The 20,302-nt window shown below is 37.7% G+C and overlaps 1 protein-coding gene across 10 annotated transcripts in view; it reads left to right on the top strand.

Annotated features, from left to right (window-relative positions):
• The window catches only part of FAM214A (family with sequence similarity 214, member A), a 93,408-nt gene extending 79,123 nt beyond the window's left edge, over positions 1-14,285 (top strand). For 5 of the 10 annotated variants that reach the window (XM_014537784.1, XM_005863912.2, XM_005863911.2 and 2 more), the window contains 4 exons: positions 1,835-1,993; positions 7,534-7,602; positions 10,182-10,381; positions 13,285-13,863. In XM_014537784.1, the coding sequence (XP_014393270.1) occupies positions 1,835-1,993; positions 7,534-7,602; positions 10,182-10,381; positions 13,285-13,438 (582 nt within the window). In that variant the 3' untranslated portion in view covers positions 13,439-13,863. Of the gene's footprint in view, positions 1-1,834; positions 1,994-5,083; positions 5,274-7,533; positions 7,698-10,181; positions 10,382-13,284 lie in introns of those variants that run through there. The other 5 variants (XM_005863910.2, XR_001361631.1, XM_005863913.2 and 2 more) reach the window with 5 other exon arrangements.
• The last annotated feature ends 6,017 nt before the right edge of the window (positions 14,286-20,302 follow it).

Consider the following 20,302-nt stretch of genomic DNA (forward strand, 5'->3'; position numbering starts at 1 on the left):
GTTTTCTACTCCAAAATAAATATATTAATTAATAAAATAAAATAAAAAGTTTTCGAGTCCAAAAACCTTGTCTTATCCATTCCACTCATCTGTCCTGTGAATCTCTTCCATCAGTTCAGTCCAGCACAATACTGACAACCATTAGAAATGGGTGGTTTTTTTTCTACATGAGGGAATCCCAGGCATTTCTATCACTGTAAAAAGCTTGCATTTTCTATAATTTTATATAAGTAGATTCATTCAGCATTCACTTTTGAGGGTGGTGGTGGTCAGGGGTTTCTTTTACTGACCATTATTAGTTATCCATATTGTCCTGTGTATCAAGAGTTGATTCCTTTTTATTGCTATTATATGATATAGCACAGTATGTTTATTGATTCACCTAATTGTAGACATCTGGGCCATTTCCAGTTTCGGCTATTACAGATAAAGCTGCTGTGAATATTCATATTTCTGTGCTAACATAAATTTTCATTTTGCTTGGGTAACTACCTAGGAATGGAATGTCTGGATAGTATGGTAGGTGTATGTTTAACTTTTAAAGAAACTGCCAAACTGTTTTCCAAAGTAGCTATACCATTTTTAATTCCCACCAGCAATGTATGACAATTCTAGTTCCTCCACATCCTTGCCAATGTTTGCAATGGTCAGGTTTTTTTTGTTATTGCTGTTTTTTAAACATCCAAGGCTGTGTTTAAATGAGTTTCCTTAAGGCCAAACTGTATGTTCTACATTTGCATTCCATGAAATTCTCTTATATCCTTTTACTTTATTTTTCAATTACAGTTCACATTCAATATTATTCTGTCTTAGTTGCAGGTGCACAGCATAGTGCTTAGACCAGTGATGGCGAACCTATGACACGCGTGTCAGAAGTGACACGAGAACTCATTTTTTTGGTTGATTTTTCTTTTTTACATGGCATTTAAATATATAAAATAAATACCAAAAATATAAGTCTTTGTTTTACTATGGTTGCAAATATCAAAAAATTTCTATATGTGACACGGCACCAGAGTTAAGTTAGGGTTTTTCAAAATGCTGACACGCCGAGCTCAAAAGGTTCGCCATCACTGGCTTAGACAGTCACATTCTTTACAAAGTGTTCCTCCCAATATTTCCAGTACCCACCTGACACCATACATGGTTATTACAATGTTATTGACTACATTTCCTAGGCTGTCTATTACCTGCCCATGACTCTTTTGTAACTACCCATTTGTACTTCTTAATCCCTTCACCTTTTCCATCCATCCCCCAACTCCCCTCTCCTCTGGCAACTATCAGTCTGTTCTCTGTATCTATGAGTCTATTTATTTTGTTTGTTCATTAATTTTGTTCTTTAGATTCCACATGTAAGTGAAATCATACGGTATTTCAATGGTCAGTCTTTTTATTTTAGCCATTCTAGTGTGTGTATAGTGCTTTTGTACTGTAGGTTTTGTTGTTTTTAGAGAGAGAGGAAAGGAGGGAGAGGGGCTCTGTGAGGATTAACAAAATTTCTGATATCATACCTACTCTGGTAGAGTTTTGATTTGTTTATTTACAGAAATAAGAATAACTTTGAACAATTAGGTCTAACAGTGAAATTCAAGGATAGTTCAGCATGGGTTGGAATAGTGAGAGGAGGCAAACTTGATAGCATGGTAGAAGATCGATGGGAGAGGGGTTAATTTCAGGTCAGGTGAACATTAGAAATGAGGACATGGCAATGGTAGCAACCACTTTTCTCGTGCCAGAAGGCATAGTAATGTATTTCTTTAAATAGAAGGCAAAATGAATGTGTTGTGTTAACCTTTAAAATTTATATCTTAAGAATTATTTTGTCTTCTAGGAATCCGTCTTGAACTATCGCTTAGATCCTCTCGGCATTCTTGACGGTTTTACGGCCGAGGTAGGGGCCAGCGGTGTTTTCTGCCCCACACATTTGCTGCTTCCGGTAGAAGTGTCATTCTACAGTGTCTCCGATGACAATGCTCCCTCTCCTTACATGGCAAGTATTTTTTAAACTGCCTTTTTCTGCTAAAATTTACCAACTTAATGACAGATATCTTTAAGTTTAAAGAGATTGAGGACTGCTTTGGTGCAATGGTTGAAAATATAAAGTATTTCCTAAGAGAAAATTGAAGGCTGAATAGAGACTAATTAATATATCAACCAACATATTACCTCACAGCTTCTTTCTGAGCTAACTCCAATAATAGATATCTTCTTTTGCATTTGACAGTGGTGCTGACATTTTACTTGTTTCTGTGTGATTTGAAAAAAAAGATAAAAATTTGATTAGTGACACTATCATTCCATGTCTTGCTGAGTTCACACAAATTCTCAAGTGCTTACTGTGCTCACTGCTCCCACAAGGGTTGCCTTTACATGTGATCCTCATCTCAGTAGACTTTAGGGAAAGGCACGGTAACCTAAGGCTTCTGCAAAGCCCTTTTACCCACTTTGTCCTGTTTGGTTTGTCTTTGGACCATTTTATTCTAATCATAAGGTCCTTTAGAATATTAGTTATTCTGACTGACTGCTAATGTTTTACTGGAGAGTAAGATAGCTCAGGGGAATTAGAGTAGAGTATTGAGCCTTCCAGTCCTGTGATTTCATCTTTTCCATTTTTTATTCCAGTGGATTGAGCATAAATTAAGCCTTCAACTGCAGAAATGATACCAAGTCCTGGAGTATAATTAGTATCAGCCATTTTCCAAAACACAGAGAGCGAGAAGCAATGGAAGTCCATACAAGTTTACAGAGATGGTGTCAAATACGGAATCAGAGCTGGGTTTTGGTCTTCCTTTGAGAAATATATATATTGCCACAGGCATAGAAATATACAGCTCTGGTCTTGCCCCTCAAATGCGCTACCACCTGGCTCCATTGCTTCCTCTCCCCCATCTTTTAGATTTTCAAGGACATTAATAACAGTGTCTTTTGTTATTAATAACGTTGTGAAAAGGGAATTCTACATAATCAAGAAACAACAGAGGAAGGGAAGTTTTACTTTTTTTTAGGAACCTAAATATAGCCTACTCACTATTGGCTCAATGAAGCCTTATTCCAGTCTAAGTGTGAAAATTTTAGTCAAGATCCTGATCCACGTTTCATACTTCAATAGAAAAAGCATACTGTTGTCTGCCCATTTATTCAGTTTTCCTTTTCCAATAATATTTACGCTTGCGGATCATAACCATAATGATGCATAACATTGGTTATTATGAAAAATGAGGCCCACTCCTTGACAAACCTACCCGTTATCCCATAAGCCACCTGTTAGTCATTTACTATGGAAACAGGTATCCACTTTTCCAGTATAATTTTGAAAAAATAACTCATAATTTGGGATAATTAATATAATGGAAAGTGCCATTGAGATAAGGTCAATATTAGGATAAAAGTGCATCATACCAGTATGCTTACAATATTATAATATAATTGTGACAATGTCCATTTTGCTTTACCAGGACATCAAGAAGTCTCTTCGGTTTAGCATATTCTACTGACACATAGTGACAGAGAATTGAAAGATAAGGTCTAAAATACTGTAATCTGTCATTGGGGCACAGAGTCCTGATAACCATTAGGATGGCTGAGGAATAAGATAAAAGAGTGAATTGGCTAAACATTAGCTCAAATAAATATATTTGAGTGAAATTCATGAGCAAGAGGTCATTTGAACTATGCTTTAAAAAAGCACAACAGCATTAATCCTTGGCCTTGGTTGACATCTAAAAAATGAAGGATTAAGAGATAAAGGATTAAGAGATTTCTGTCTGTAAAAAGTACACACAAATGATTACAGATTTTGAGAGTTTAAATCAGGTTATTGAGTTAGTCTATTCTTAAAGAATTCTGATTTACTTTTTTCTGATAATATTCTTCAATAAACTTTCCATTGTGTAATTCTTTTGTCAGATTACTCATTAGAAATGGGTTCCCTTTGCAGCAAATGATGCAGTCCAAATCTTAGACCACAGATCTTTCCTACTATAAATTAATAAAATTATTGTTCTTCAGGGAATTGGTAATTCCATCTGTTTTCAAAGTACTGATTATGTTTTGATAAGATAATATATATAACAGATCAGCAGAGTTGAGACACCAAACTCCTATTTGTTACTCTAATAATAACCTTGGGACCTCACATTACAAATTACACAAATGAGTCACAAAGATAAATGTTTGGCCCAGAAATTTCTGCCTTTACAGTATAGAAGTGGTACTGGACTTTTCATTAAATAATTCCTTAAAAATTAACTCAAAGCTATGTAATATCTCTCTCCAATTGGGTGTCAGTGGTAAAAATGTTCTTCGAGTGTTGTATAATATTACAACTTTTCACAGTTTAGAAACTATTGCTTAGTGGAACCAAGCAGAAAGTTCTAGAGCAGGTGTGCCAGTACCAAATTCTTTGTATTATATCATATTAACAGGGTCATATGTTATTTTCTCCTATTTGTAAGTAACCAAATTAAGATAAACTTCTTTCTGTTTTACTTAGATTTGTATATTTTCTATTAAACAATAATTTGAGAATAAGTTTTTGTATAAGATTTGACCTAGATCATTTATCTTAACCTTTCTATTCCATCCTAAAATGCCAGAAGTACAGCAACTTTTTCTTCATAGAAATATTGATATGCTGACCAATTAAATAATAACTTTAATAATAATAGAATTCCAAATAATTTCTCCATTTCTTTCTAATTCCTAATTTCCCAACGCCATACTGGCTTAGAAATTGTAAAGTGTTGCCCTGGCCAGTGTGGCTCAGTTGGTTGGGCATCATCCTATGCACCAAAAGGTTGCCATTCAATTCGCAGTCAGGGCACAGCCCCTGGTTGTGGCTGGATCTCTGGTGGGGGGAGTGCAGGAGGAAGCCTATCAATGTTTCTCTCTCTCTCCCTCTCCCTCTGCCTCAAAAAAAAAAAATCACTAAAAAATCTTGTTAAAAAAAGAAAAGAAATCATAAAGTGTTGCTTTAAACCTGAAGGTTTTGTGTGTTTTTTTTTAATTCTATTTTCTTGACATGCTTCTCCCTCCCGGAAGCATGCCTGTGCCTTTCCCTTCCCCCATTCTTTCCTCTTAGGCATGTATCTCCTAAACTCCAAGGGTTCCTACAAGACTTGGAACCAGGGGAGCAATGGGCAACGACTGCTCGTCTCAGGCTAACCCCCTGAACCTGTCTCCAAGGTCCTCTTTGCTGCTTCTTCTATTCTAAGCCCTTCCTTGTTTCACTGTCCCCCAGCTTTAATAAACTTACTCTCAAAATGAAAAAATAATCTATATTATTTCGTTATAAATTAATTTTGTTACTGTTATCATGTTCTGAAAGCTATTATAATTGTATTAAAGGAAATAAATATAGGCTTGATAGTAGTTTTTGAGTTACCAGTTTCCCTTTACTTATTGAACGTAGGGTGGCACGGAAGAACAGTCATGTATTACCTGTAGCAATGTGATTGTAAAGGTGGCTAGTATTTATATATTTTTTACCCTTTTCCCCTAGAACTAGGAAGAAGATGCTATAGCATTTTTCATATAGAGCAGATTGTAAGAGAGAACATGTTTAAAGCTTCATTGCTGTTTTGGTTAGGGACACAGTTTGTTGATACTCTTGTTTTCATGTTTCAAATGGCCATATATAAATCACATTTGTCAAGAGCCACGTTTCTTCTCAGTGCCCATTTTCACGAACATTTCCCAATATTAACACGTTAATTTAACAGTCTGATGTCAAGTGCTGTTCACTTAGAGTTGTGATATTTCCATATTGAAGTCTGTTTTTTCCTTTCACCTTGTCCACTCCTTTTTACTCTCCCCTCCCCTCCACCTTGGCCTGTCTTTCTAACACACGGATGTTGCCTGATGGGACAGTCCTGTTTTATACTTAGTTTTAGATAAGATTGGCGTATTTTGGCGTGCACAACATAAAAAGACAGGATATAAAATGGAGAGGATGCAATTATTCTACTTAACTACTCAAAACTGTTAGCCCAGTGAAAACAAATGAATCAGCATTCTTCTCATAAAACCATCTGAGAATTAAGTATCACAATCACTGCCTGTCATTTGGTTATCCTGGTTATTTGGACATTTTCACACATTCAATCAGACCTTCCCTTGTATTAATTGGTACTTCTTTCCCATTTGAGGACTGCTGCAATGATTAGAACATCCTTCTCAGGAAACTTCATTATATAGCACAGCAGTGCTTTTCATACATGAATGTGTGCATGATATCATCTGGGAAATCTGGTTAAAATGCAGAGTTGATTTGGTAGGTCTAGGTCAGTGATGGCAAACCTCTGACACACGTGTCAGAGGTGACACGCGGACCCTTTTTTTTGGTTGATTTTTCTTTGTTAAATGGCATTTAAATATACAAAATAAATATCAAAAATATAAATCTTTGTTTTACTATGGTTGCAAATATCAAAAAATTTCTATATGTGACACGGCACCAGAGTTAAGTTAGGGTTTTTCAAAATGCTGACACGCCGAGTTCAAAAGGTTCGCCATCACTGGTCTAGGTCTAGGGAGAAGCCAATAATTCTGCATTTCTAACAAGTTCACAGGTGATAATGATAATGCTGGTCTGTCTCTAATCCATATGACTAAAGAACTGAGTGCATTTTTGGCCAAGACTTAGATCCTTCCATATTCCTGACTTTTTATATGTCCAAAGATCAATAAATTATTTTGCTTCATTTCCCTCCCTGATACAAGGGGATAATCCTATAACCCCTCCCTTTATCCTTTTTAGTTAACGAACTTCTTACTTTTGTATCCTATATCTTAATAGAAATGTCAAACAGTATGGTGTTATATAATTGTTATTTACTTGGTATATTTGTTATCCTATATAGTAAAAGGGTAATATGCAAATTGACCCTAACAGCAGAATGACCAGAACGACCGCTGGACCAGTCACTATGAGGCGCACTGACCACCCCTCAGTCCCTTTCCCCAGCTGGCAGGCTCTAATCACCTGATGGCGAACGGGGATCCAGGGTTGAGTGGCGGGGGACATGGGCGATGCCAGGCCAAGGCCCCCACCCCACCGGTGGCCCCACACACAGAGGGTGGAGGCAGGGCTGGTGATTGGGTGGGAACAGCTGACCTCTTGGTCCCTTTCCCCAGCCATTAGGCACTTATCACCCAATGGCGAATGGGGAACTGGGGGTGGGTGGTGGCAGGGGGCGGGGCTGGCTGTGGGAAGCCGGGGAAGATGGCCCTGATCACAGGCCAGGCCTAGGGACTGTACCCATGCACGAATTTGGTGCACTGGACCTCTAGTTTATTATATATTTGATGTTACCTATTATTTGTTGCAACATCTCCAAGAAGAACAGTAAATTGTTTTCATACCAGTGGTACTCTAACTATTTCATACTATAGAATTATCTGTTAATGCAATGTGAATTTTTTTCCATACAAATAGAATTCTGAAATTTTAGTAATTACATTTATTATTATTTTAGTCTTTTGTATACATATGCATCAGTTTGTACTCAATTTGTCTTCTTTTATTTCAAGGGTGTGATTACTTTAGAGTCCCTTGGTAAAAGGGGTTATCGAGTACCTCCTTCAGGAACAATACAAGTGGTATGTGTTTTATAGCCTACAATTGCAATAATCATTCTCTCACATACATATAGAACTTAGCCCTTTCTCCTGCTACTGCTGCTGCAACGACTTTGGTAAGTAACAGTGGGCTGCAGCTTTGTTTGGAGTTTCCCTGCTCTGCCCCAGGAATGACCATTTGGGGACCTCCATAAAAGGAAAGCATTAATAAGCTAATCAAGGTGAATGCATTAAAAAAAAAATAGTATACGACAGCTCACATAACTTAAATAGGGCTATTCTAATATAATCAGAACCTAGCATTACCAGTGCCTTCTGTTTAAAATAGTAAGCCAGATTGAGATCAACCTATTCAAAAGGAGACCCCAAATATCAGACCCCAGGAAAACTTAGGGAACAAAATTACATATCCCTAGGGTAATAATTCCTACATTGATCTAATGAGAATGTAGTCCGGCAGATGTCAGGGCAGAGAAGGCATGTTTCCTTTCGGTCTAGGTGTTGATCTAGTTTGGGTCCAGGAGAACTGTTCCGGCCCAGAGCAGTCCTTCCGCATCCTTGGTCTGAGGTTCTCGTAAGAGTAATTAGATAATTCGATGTCAAGGCCACCCTGCCACTGAGTGCATCTCCAAGTCAGACCCAAGATCATCTTGAAAGCCCCGGAGTCTATTTATTACAGAGTTGGCCCTTGCAGACCAAAAAGAGTCTCTTTGATATTTGTCAATTATCTACACTAATAAAAGAGAAACATGGTAATTGGCGTACGACCGCTACCCTTCCCATTGGCTAATCAGGGAGATATGCAAATTAACTGACAGGAAAAAAAAAAGAGTCTAGTGCAGTGATGGCGAACCTTTTGAGCTCGGCGTGTCAGCATTTTGAAAAACCCTAACTTAACTCTGGTGCCGTGTCACATATAGAAATTTTTTGATATTTGCAACCATAGTAAAACAAAGATTTATATTTTTGATATTTATTTTGTATATTTAAATGCCATTTAACAAAGAAAAATCAACCAAAAAAATGAGTTCGCGTGTCACCTCTGACACACGTGTCATAGGTTCGCCATCACTAGTCTAGTGAGTTCCTCATGCTTAGGATCTGGTGTAATTCAACAAGCCTTTTTGTGACCTTTGGCTTTGGTGGGATTGGTGCTCACCAGACCATTTTTACTCATCACCCTTGTTCCACTACAGCCAAGGAGTCTATACCTTTGTTTATTGCATATCACACAGGAATTAAACAGGACTATGCAATATGTATGTGTGTGTAGATATTGCAATATTGAGGAAGCATCACTGCATATTAAAGTAAAATATTTATGTTGAATGGAAATCTTGAACTAAAAGAATGATACTCTGTTCTCTTGCCTCTGGCTGTGTAGAGCATATGCAAGTGTGAGTCACTGGAAAGCTAGCTGTCAGTTGTCATAATAATGAGGCATAAACACAAAGGCAGCACAGTCACCTCTTGTTTGAGGACTGCCAACTTTAATGGTTAACTTTAGATATGAAATTTAGGTATATCTTTAATTTCTTACATAGTTTGATTATATATAAACATGGTTTGAACTCCTGGCTTGCTAGTTGTGTGGTTTGTTGAATGTATTCGCCTTAAATCTTAAGACTCACTAGATTTTTAAAAATTGGATCATAATATTGATATATTTCTCATTTTGATTCAGTGAGTGATGTCCAGTGCCACGGATGAGCTTCAGAAAGCATGGGCACCAAGTTACCTACTGATGTGTTGGTAATTTGGTTAAAGTCAGATCAGCAGCTTGGGATTTTGTTTATAAATCAGCATTTTAAAAAATAATATTCCTTTGATTATTCATAGTCAAGTGTCAATTGAATTTAATTCAGTCTTCACCAAGGATACATATTTTGGTCTATTTATGATATTGATGATTTTAAAAAGTGTTACTGCAGTTTTTTAAATGAATCCAACTATGAGAACATGAAGTTTTATTTAGCTTACTTGATAACTAATAATAATGAACTTTATTCTCTAAATTTGGAAGCATTTCAAATAAGAAAAAGTCTCTTTTTTGAGAACATGATTTAAATTTTATAATAACTATATGTACCTAAAACACCAAAATGTCTACCTTTATCAAGCTTTTATTTTTTTAAAAAATTCTATTTATTCACTATGAAAATAGGAGGAAAATTAAAATTGTATTTTGAGAAATTTGCAGTTGGTACACTGTAATGAAACTAATGTTTGAAATAAATGAACTGGATTATTTTAATTAATTGAGGATATATTTTGCATAATCTAGTGGAGTAATTTATTAAAATTTGAATAAGGAGTAAAAGTTATGTATTGTCTATTAATACAAAATTTGTGACTAAAATTTTTTATTTGCTTTAGTATTTTATATTATTGTGAAATAATATAAATTGAACCATTTTTTAAAAATATTGAATATCAGTTCATAAACTTCTAAAATTTTATTAGCTTTAGTCTCCAAAACCGAATTATATTCACTGGCATTAATTTATTATTTAAAATCTTTTTTATTATTGGCATAACCATTTTGAGTCAAATCAACAAATCACTGTTTTTAAAAAAGAATTTCTATATTGTTTCTTCAGACCTTATTTAATCCCAATAAGACTGTGGTGAAGATGTTTGTTGTGATATATGACTTACGAGATATGCCAGCCAATCATCAGACATTCCTACGACAAAGGACTTTTTCTGTACCAGTTAAACAAGAAATGAAGAGAAGTGTTAATAAAGAGAACATCCGTCATACAGAAGAACGGTTATTACGCTACCTCATACATCTGAGGTAATATTTAAAATGAAAATAAAAATGTTACTTTAGAAGAACAACTCTGAAATTTTTAGTTTATTTTAAAAACTGTCACTCTAATTAGACCAGTGCCCCTTGGGATTTGCTTAACTTGCAAACTTTGATGATATGCCAGAATGCAGAAAACACATGGCACATCTTCTTGCAGTCATTATTACTTCCTGAATCGGAGGAGTTTTCATTTCTAGCTGTATGCAAAATATTTTATATCAAAACAAATGCTGATAAATCTGGGACAGTGAGACACATTTTCTAAACCAACACTGTCCAATCCTATATAATAAAAGCCTAATATGCTAAGTGTCCAACCGTTCGACCATTTGACCGGTGGCTATGACGTGCACTGATCACCAGGGAGCAGACGCTCCAACTGGTAGGTTAGCTTGCTGCTGGAGTCTGGCTGATCAGGACTGGGTGAGACTAGCCGGACGCACCCTGGAGCCCTCCCACAATCCCTCCCCTGCCCAGTCGTGCACCGGTGGGGTCCCTAGGCCTGGCCTGCTCCCTCTTGCAATCCGGGACCCCTCGGGGGATGTTAGAGAGCCAGTTTCAGCCCGATCCCCACAGGCCAGGCCAAGGGATCCCACCAGTGCACCGGGACTCTAGTAGAGTTATAATGAGCCATATATGCAGTTATATATTTTCTAGTAGCTACATTAAAAAAGTTAAGAAAAAGGAAAGATTAATATATTTCATTTAACCCAATATATCCAAATATTATAATTTGAGTAATCAGTATACCCAGTAAGTATTATGACTGAGATATTTTATATTCTCTATTATTTATTATTATAAATATAAATAATAATAAAGTATTTACATTCTTCATTTATACTGAATACTTAAAATCAAGTATGTATTAACACTAACAGCACAATGCAGTTTACACTAGCCCTATTTCAAGTGTGCAGTTAGCCACATGTGGCTAGTGGCTGTTGTATTCAACAGGGAAGTTCTTAACCTTCATTCATTCATTCCATGAATATGTGCTAGGCATGCTTCTAGGCACTGGAAACAGTTGTGACAAATCTCTGTTCTCATTGAACTTATATTCTAGTGATTCCATTAGAAATATATTTTCCTCTCACAGCTAGAGTTTGTGAGAAAGCACTGTTTGCCCTTGAGGTCCAGGTTGCCAGCATCCTAGAGTAAGGCTTTCAGACCTGAAATCCTAGTATAGCTCTCAGGATTAATGAGCAAGTCTATTGGTTAGGAGAGAGCTCAATAGCCTTCTGCCTGTAACTTTATTCCTGTTATTTTCTGATGCCATTCATACCAAGTCCTCAATCATATCAGTGACAGAAATTCATCTTAGTTTAACTTTTTATTCCAAGAGCCCTATTCATCAGGAGAAGGCATCTTTCGTCCAGGGCCCAGGCAGAGAACCTCTCTAATATGTTACTGATGGTGACCACTCACTATCTTTCAATAAATTTGCCTTGTGGTGAGCTAGTGTGAATAAGGAGTCAGCTGTACACTTAAGTCCCACACTTGAAAATGTCTGTTAAGTTAATTGGTCACCCCCTACCCCCCATAACACTGCTTAATTGGTACTCTTATCTTGGGGTCTTCTGCCTGGTGTTCCACGCAATCTAAGGAGATGTTAAACCAGCACAATGTGTTTAAACCCCACCTGACACGCCCTGACCTGAGCTTCATGGGAAATGTTGTGCAAATTGTGGGAATGAAAAACATACCAGAACAGACTTGGAAGACTTTTAAAAAGAGAAATGGTATAAAATAGCAGACTATACGAATAGCTCCCAGCCCATTCTAGGGAAAGAGTCAACTCTCTTTAAACTTCCATTTGAGACCATTTCTCTTGAAGTGTTAACAACCATACCAACATTTACTAAAATAAAATTCAACTACCCCAGCTTTTATAATCCCTACATAATGATTAGATACTTTAAATGCTGTAAAGAAACCTCTTTGCAAAGTGTGATATAGTTCCCAAAGCTCACCATGTTCTCCTTCAGACTGAAATAATGAAAACTTTCACAGAGAGGAAAAGAGTAAGACGGTCAAAGAGGTCTGCTTTAAAATACATTGCTGACCGCCAGGTTATTCTGCTAATTTAGGAATAAAACCACAAATCCAGAGAGTATTTCTACTATTCTCAAAGGGAAAACCAGAGAAGTTAGCACTAAAAGCTGCGTTTGACTATCTGCCAGATAAGTTTATATGATTAAAGATTCCAGTGCCTTGTGTTATGCTATAAATATTAATTAGCAGGGGATAGAAACTGTTCCATATGCAGTTTTGGTAACCATTTTCATTTCACTGATAACTTTTTAAATGATTTTTAATGATTAGGCTTTATTTAGGTAGCCACTACTAATGGTAGCAGTCCTTTCTCATCCTATGATTGTCCTCAAAACTTGATTATTTTATCTGAAGACTTTTTAAGTATGGAATCAATGTGAATGTACTCAAAATTGTGGGAGGATAAGTTGTGTGAAATGGATCAATCTGTGTGGCTAGAAGATGCCTGAGCTGCAAAGCCCAAATGTAGTATAATTGGCTGATGTGAACTGAAACTTGCCACTATAGGTGAGAAAGGTGCATGGGATGTAGTGTCAGGGCTGAAAGGTAGGAGTAAATGTGCCAGATTTACAGTAGGAGGCACCTCTGGCATTGTATGAGGGAAAGGGGACTATGCAGTGTTTAGGGAATAGTAAGAGAGAGGCACTTAAATAGCAGCACAGGCTTTGGCAATATAAGACAATATCTTGTTAAAAAGTTACTATTGATATCGTGGCAAGACTAATTCTTGTTACCTTTAAAATTTAATTATTCAGGTTTTTTCTATGTATTGTTCTGCTTTAAAGACTCATTCCCTAAATGATGCACCCTTTTGTTTGTGTGGTTTTTTTTAGGTTCCAGAGTTCTAAATCTGGAAAGATCTACCTCCATAGAGATGTCCGGCTCCTGTTCTCTAGAAAGTCAATGGAAGTTGATAGCGGTGCTGCATACGAACTCAAATCTTACACTGAATCGCCAACAAACCCTCAGTTTTCACCAAGGTGTTGATAAGAAGTGACAATTTAAAGTATTCGCTCAGTACGCCAGTTTGAAAGTAAAAATTAGCGTAGAACGGAGTGTACCAAATTAACAGCCAGGAGAGTGGATCCTCTCCTGTTATCCTGGACCAGTTTTCATTAAAGGATTCCTGGAATGAGATCCACATATTCCATGTAGACTGGAAACACTCATGTCCTAAGCCTTTTTGTACTGTTGAAACCACTTCATGGGACATGTTGCAATAGCAAAACCCCCGTTAGATTAGTGTTTACACATTTTACTTCTCAGTTATTTAATATTTAATGTTTTCCTTAATACTCAAGTGATGTTTGTCTCTAGTGTTCTAATGTAGCACAAATCCTATGTAAAATCATACTATGTATTTTTGACGTTAATGTTGAAATCTAAAATATATGCACAAGTCTTTAATTTTGTGTGATGTGTTTTAAGTATTATTCATTTAAGTTACTGAAAACAATGAAATGAGAATGAAATGTTGAGCTTCTTTAAGATTAACGCACTATGCAAGCATGTGTAGTTTTTATATCCCCCAGGTTCAGTTTTTAAAACACCCCTTCCACGTTGCTGTCTCACACGGTAGTCCTTTAACATTCTGTATTGGCAGTGTAGTGCAGACTCAGCTGCTGCACATTCCCTTTGCAAGTTCAGATTATCATGCCCATTCATATTCCTCCTAGAATCCCTTATCCTCAAAACAGTTCTATTTTTCCTTAATCACTACTACAGAGGCTTTGCATTAAATTGCTGCCCCATGCTAGATAACTTTTGCAAATGGTTAAAAGAGTATGTACTTTGAAAACAAATTAGTATTTATATTGTAAATATATGTAAAAAACAAAGAACCGTGTATTTGGCTTTTATTTTTAGCTGAGACATATATGTGATTGAGTGCATTTCTGATAGCCATCAGACCCCATTCCATTCTAACTTTACAGCTGACAAGAGGAGAGGGGGAGATGTCTTAAGCCCAACTTACTTTCTTATTCAGGGACAGAATGAAAGGCATTTGGCAACTGGGAAAACCACCTAGCAAGGGAATTTGAATTCATCACAAGCCTTATCTCCGTTCCCCTTAGAAAGAAGAGGGGTCTTACTTTATTTTATTTTAAATATATATTTTTATTGATTTCAGAGAGGAAGGGAGAGGGAGATAGAAACATCAATGATGAGAAAGAATCATTGATAGGTTGCCTCCTACACGCCCCCTACTGGGGATCCAGCCTGCATCCCAAGCATGTGCCCTGACTGGGAATCGAACTGTGACCTCCTGGTTCATAGGTCCATGCTCAACCACTGAGCCACTCTGGCCGGGAAAGAAGAGTGGTTTTAGATGTTTGTGTATGGACAGTGGGCAACAGCATATCAGACAACAAGGCACAAATACTGGGACAAAGCTGCAAGTGTGGGTTAGAAAATAGGTACCACTTAAGTATGCCAGACCCAAGAGTTCTGGGAGTCTAGAACCCGGTGAGCATTCTGGAATTTGAGAGACTAGAAGGTCTTTAGTTTGGAAACCGGCTAATGGGCAGACTCTTCAAGAGAATCTGGACAGGTGATGAGTGTGGGTTGGCCAGCAAGAAGCCACTTATAAATTTATTTTAAAATACCAGAAGAGAAAGGGCTATTTGTATTTTATAAAAGTAAGAACACAATGTTTTCATGGCACACATTTATAGACTTATCTCAATCATCAGGCTGGATGGAAATAACATGAGATTGGGGCCCAAAAGTTTTGGATTGTAATCCTACCTCTCATGGGACTGACTCCAAGAATCCTCTAACCCTTCTGTGTCTGTGTGATTGAGAAGATGGGGTGATATTTCTAGTACATAGCTTTCCACCTTTCTGGGCATATTTCAGAGTTTTGGATTATCCTACCTCTCATGGGACTGACTCCAAGAATCCTCTAACCCTTCTGTGTCTGTGTGATTGAGAAGATGGGGTGATATTTCTAGTACATAGCTTTCCACCTTTCTGGGCATATTTCAGAAAATTTTCAAGAAGATTATGCCGGGGCTCTTGTCCCAGCATCAAGAAGGGTTCAGGAATCTGGAAAAGGCTGCGCGTAGATGACATAGGAATCCAGAGACTAATAAAGAGTCCAGAGACGAGATATAATTTTGAAAGGCATTGGGGGTCAGAGGACCTTCAGCTAACCTTTGGAGAAACTCTTGAAATTATGACATGCTGGAATTGGTCTACGGCAGAAGATGATTGAAGCATCTGGGCACATCTTGTGCTCTTCCTGACAAGCTTGTGCAAGGGAAATGTGCTCACATTTTGTTGCTCTACTTCTTAGGGCCTTCTTTGCCCATGATGTCCTTCCCAGTGAGGAGTGGTCCCCCAGCACTGACTGCTCTCACTTGCCCTGGTACTAGATCTACCTTAATGGTTCTTTTCCATCCTTTGGCTATAGGCTGAGATTTTGCTGCATTTCTGCATCACTCCTCTTTGTATTCTCAGATTATGTCAGTAGATTGAGTGTTGGCATGCAGGTAAAGACACCAGCAGACAACCCTCAGTGCTACTACCTATGGTAGGAAAGAGATTTCCTCATTTCAGGTTCACTTGGCAGTTTTACAGACTAACAAAATGGGTCATAACTGATACTTACCTTTAAAAAAGAACTCCAGAACTTCTTATCAGAAGAGAATGGAAAATATTAATAAGTTTTGCAGTGGGGACTGGCTGGAAGGTGCTCACCAGAAAAATCCCTCCTCCTGCCTTTTCCCCCACCATCTTGTCATTCCCACAGGGTTAAAGAAAGGAAACAATTTCTCCTTCAAAAACTTCATCCTTGGGATCTCCACTCTTCCTTAAATTGTTTGTGAATGAAGTAGCCATTCTTTTCAAAATTTCAATTTAAAAACTTATTTAATACCTGTTTACTATAAAACTTTTCATCTATAATAATAAAAGCGTAATATGCTAATTAGACCGGATGTCCTTCAGGAGGACCTTCCAGATGAAGCCAGGGCTGCGAGGGAAGCCCGGGTCCGGGTGCCTGCTGGCGGCCAGAGGGAAGCCAGTGCTGGCAGCTGGAGGAAGGAAGGCCTACTCTTGCATGAATTTTGTGTATCAGGCCTCCAATACTATATAATTATATAAACAAAATGTGAAAGTCCCTCCCTCTGCCTTCTAGCTATCACTTTTCAGAGATGGTCACTGTTAAAATTTAGGTATAAGACTCCATAAGGTCTACTAGACTTCAGAACAAACACAGTATCAGTCTAGATGAGAAACAGGCTTTTCATCATGGTAGGAATTCACCCTTAATCCCTAAGAATATTGGAGCCAGTCCATTCTACTCCATCTTGAATTATCGGTCAGAAATATTTGTCGTAAACTTGGACACTGTGGGCAGAAGAGAACATGAATGCCTACTATGCGCCAGGCACTGTAAGCAATTTATACTTATTTAATACTGACAGTCATACTTTATAGACCATATGGATATATTCTACAGTGAGAGAAAAGGAGCTTGAAGAGCTTGCCCAAGATCTCCCAGTAAGCAGAAGAGCCTGGATTCAAACTAAGTTAAAGCTTCCCCTCCTCCCCCGACTCTACTACACTGTATTTTGCGTTTTTTTCTTTTTACTTATAATTATGGCCTGGCATTAAAATATACTTTTCATCAATATTCTTGGCAATAAAGTTTATAATTTGCTGTGTGATAGGTGAGATATATAATAAGGCAATGCCCATTCATCATTGGGGGGGGGGGCGGATTTTAAAAAAGACTTTAAGAAGGAATATCCTGAAGCAACTCAGATGCCATTCAACTTAGTTTACTGTCAGGAGACATGCAAATGTAGTTGAGGAAAGTTTTAGAAACACATTGTGAGAGACAACAAAGATGGCGGCATAGGTAAACACCGGAGACTGCAGGTTTAAAGCTTTAAAAATCTCTTCCAAACCCCACTGCTCATCGTTCTTTTTAATTCATTCAACATTTTCCTGTTCTACCCTTTCCAATTCATATAAAGGTCTGCCTCTCACTAAATCCCTAGAGAGGTGGCATCCTCCACTTTCTAGGTTCTAGTCCAACACTTATCTTGTTGAAACAAGTCTTTTTACAGTTTTCTGACCTGCTTATTTAGGTAAATTTCCCCAGGCTTTGCTCACAGAAGTCACCATTTAGCCTCAGGGGTTTTGGCATTCTGTATCTCACTTGGATTCCCTGAGTTGATCTTCTAGTCTCTTCCTACATATTCCTTTCATTAAAATTGTGTTCTGTTCTTGGTATTTGCAATATCAGCAATGATGCAGGTGGACTTTCCTCGTTCAGAAGTTTGAGAAATGGATGGGTAGGACATGATCTCATCTCCTTTACTCAAATTTCTACCAACCAAACCTCAAAAGGACCCCTGATCTTTTAATTTTTTTATTTTTATTTTTATTTTTTTGACCCCTGATCTTTTTAAAGGCGTTTATACACCTACCAAGTACTCAGCCTGAAAAATCTTTTGTGCATGTACACATCAGAATCACCAGGGGGAGCTTGGGTTAAACATCAATTCTTGGACCTTGCCTCAGACCTAATGAGAATCTCTATCAGTAAGGTTTCTCAGTGATTCTAATCCCAGTGGCTAATTTAGTCAATTAAATTTAAATAAAAATTAAAATTCAGTTCCTCAGTTGCATTACATCTCAAATGATCAATAGTCATATGTAGCTATTGACTACCGTATTGGATAGCACAGATATAGAATATTCCCATCATCACAAAAAGTTCTGTTGGACAGCACTGATCTAGAATATAGAAATGGCAACGGAAGCTATGAGAGTGCAGTAATCACTTGGAGAGTGAAAAACAAGAAGAGAAAAGGGTTCCCAGAACAGAATTGTTAGAATGTTTTCTATTAAGAGGCAAGTAGAGACTCAACAAAGGAGAAAGAATGGCCAGATTCTGTCAGGGGAGTGAGATAATCTTAATGACTTTTATATTAAACACATTAGCTATAGGTCCAGAATAGGATGGAGGCTGGAATAAGAGTGGAGGCAGCACACTGTTTTTTCTTCCTTTTTTTATTTCTTTTTTTAACATTTAAGTATTGGGCTTTATTCAGTGCTTTTTCTGAATCTATTAAAATGCTTCATATAGTTTTTCTCCTTTAATTAATTAGAAAATTGCATAAAATACATATTAATGTTAACCATCCCAGCATACATGAATAAACCACATTAGTTGACACACACACAAAAGAAGGAATGGCCAGAGAATAGGAGAGTGGGATCCTAGAAGTCAAGAGAAGAAATTTTAAAGAAACAGGATGTTGATGATCAGTGTGCAATTTTAAACATTAAGGTTGATGGTTGATAATATAGAGGGGTTTTACTTGGAGAAGCCCCCGATTGCCGGGTCACCTCCTGCCACTGAGGCTCCTGGACTGTGAGGGGGGCAGGCTGGGCTGAGGGACCCCTCTCCAGTGCATGAATTTTCATGCACCGGGCCTCTAGTTTATTAATAAAAGTACAATTGTTAGATGCTTCAATTAGCCTAACTAGTACATTCTCTTTTCTCCCTCTAATTCTGCATAAAAGGAAGGCAATTTAAATATCGATCGGCTGCCTCCTGCATGCACCCTACTGGGAATCGAGCCCACAAACCTGGCATGTGCCCTGACTGAGAATCAAACTAGTGACCTCTTGGTTCATGAGTCAATGGTCAACAACTGAGCCATGCCGGCTGGGCAAGGAAGGAAATTTTTAGTAGGTTACTTTGTGAATATGGAATGAGAATACTTATTTGATCTTACAAAGTTTCTCAGCTGATACACCTTAAGGTGTTGGCTGTTGGTGAAGTCAGACTGGACCTTGGTTCAGCCACCTCAGTTCTTGAGTTCTAGTTAAGAAAGAATTCAGAGCCAAGATTCATGCTATAAGACAGTGATGGCAAACCTATGACACGCGAACTCATTTTTTTTTTGGTTGATTTTTCTTTGTTAAATGGCATTTAAATATATAAAATGAATATCAAAAATATAAGTCTTTGTTTTACTATGGTTGCAAATATCAAAAAATTTTGGTGAAGTCAGACTGGACCTTGGTTCAGCAACCTCAGTTCTTGAGTTCTAGCTAAGAAAGAATTCAGAGCCAAGATTCATGCTATAGGAGAAAGTTTTTTTTAGAAGTCACAGACGTAGAAGAAGTGAGCAGAAGAAGAAATAGCCTCAGGAAACAAGTTACAGAGAAAAAAAAGGAGCTTTTGGAGCTTGGGAGAGAGAAGGGTAAAGGCAATGCACCTGGGGGGACACAGGCTGGGGAGGGGAAAGGATATGCTCTTGAGAGGGAGATCCCTTTTAAGCAGCGGTTCTCAACCTGTGGGTCGAGACCCCTTTGGGGGTCGAACGACCCTTTCACAGGGGTCGCCTAAGACCATCGGAAAACACATATATAATTACATATTGTTTTTGTGATTAATCATTATGCTTTAATTATGTTCAATTTGTAACAATGAAAATACATCCTGCATATCAGATATTTACATTACAATTCATAACAGTAGCAAAATTACAGTTATGAAGTAGTAACGAAAATAATTTTATGGTTGGGGGGTCACAACATGAGGAACTGTATTAAAGGGTCGCGGCATTAGGAAGGTTGAGAACCACTGCTTTTAAGGGTAACTTTTAGGGCGCTTGTCTCTAGTGATTGGTCCGAACAGGGGGTGTGGTGGGGGGGGAGTGTTGGGGGAATCATTAGTCATCACAGCTGGTCCCAAGGTCAGCCATAGCATCGCTTGTCTGGTTTTGCTGTTCTTCTAGGCTTGGAGCTGAAGCACAACTGAGGTCTAAATGTATTTGATGTGGGTCAGAACCTCATTGTCCTGGAGGTTTAATGTTTAAGAGC

Source organism: Myotis brandtii, unplaced genomic scaffold (assembly GCF_000412655.1).
Source record: "Myotis brandtii unplaced genomic scaffold, ASM41265v1 scaffold182, whole genome shotgun sequence".
Lineage (NCBI taxonomy): Eukaryota > Metazoa > Chordata > Mammalia > Chiroptera > Vespertilionidae > Myotis > Myotis brandtii.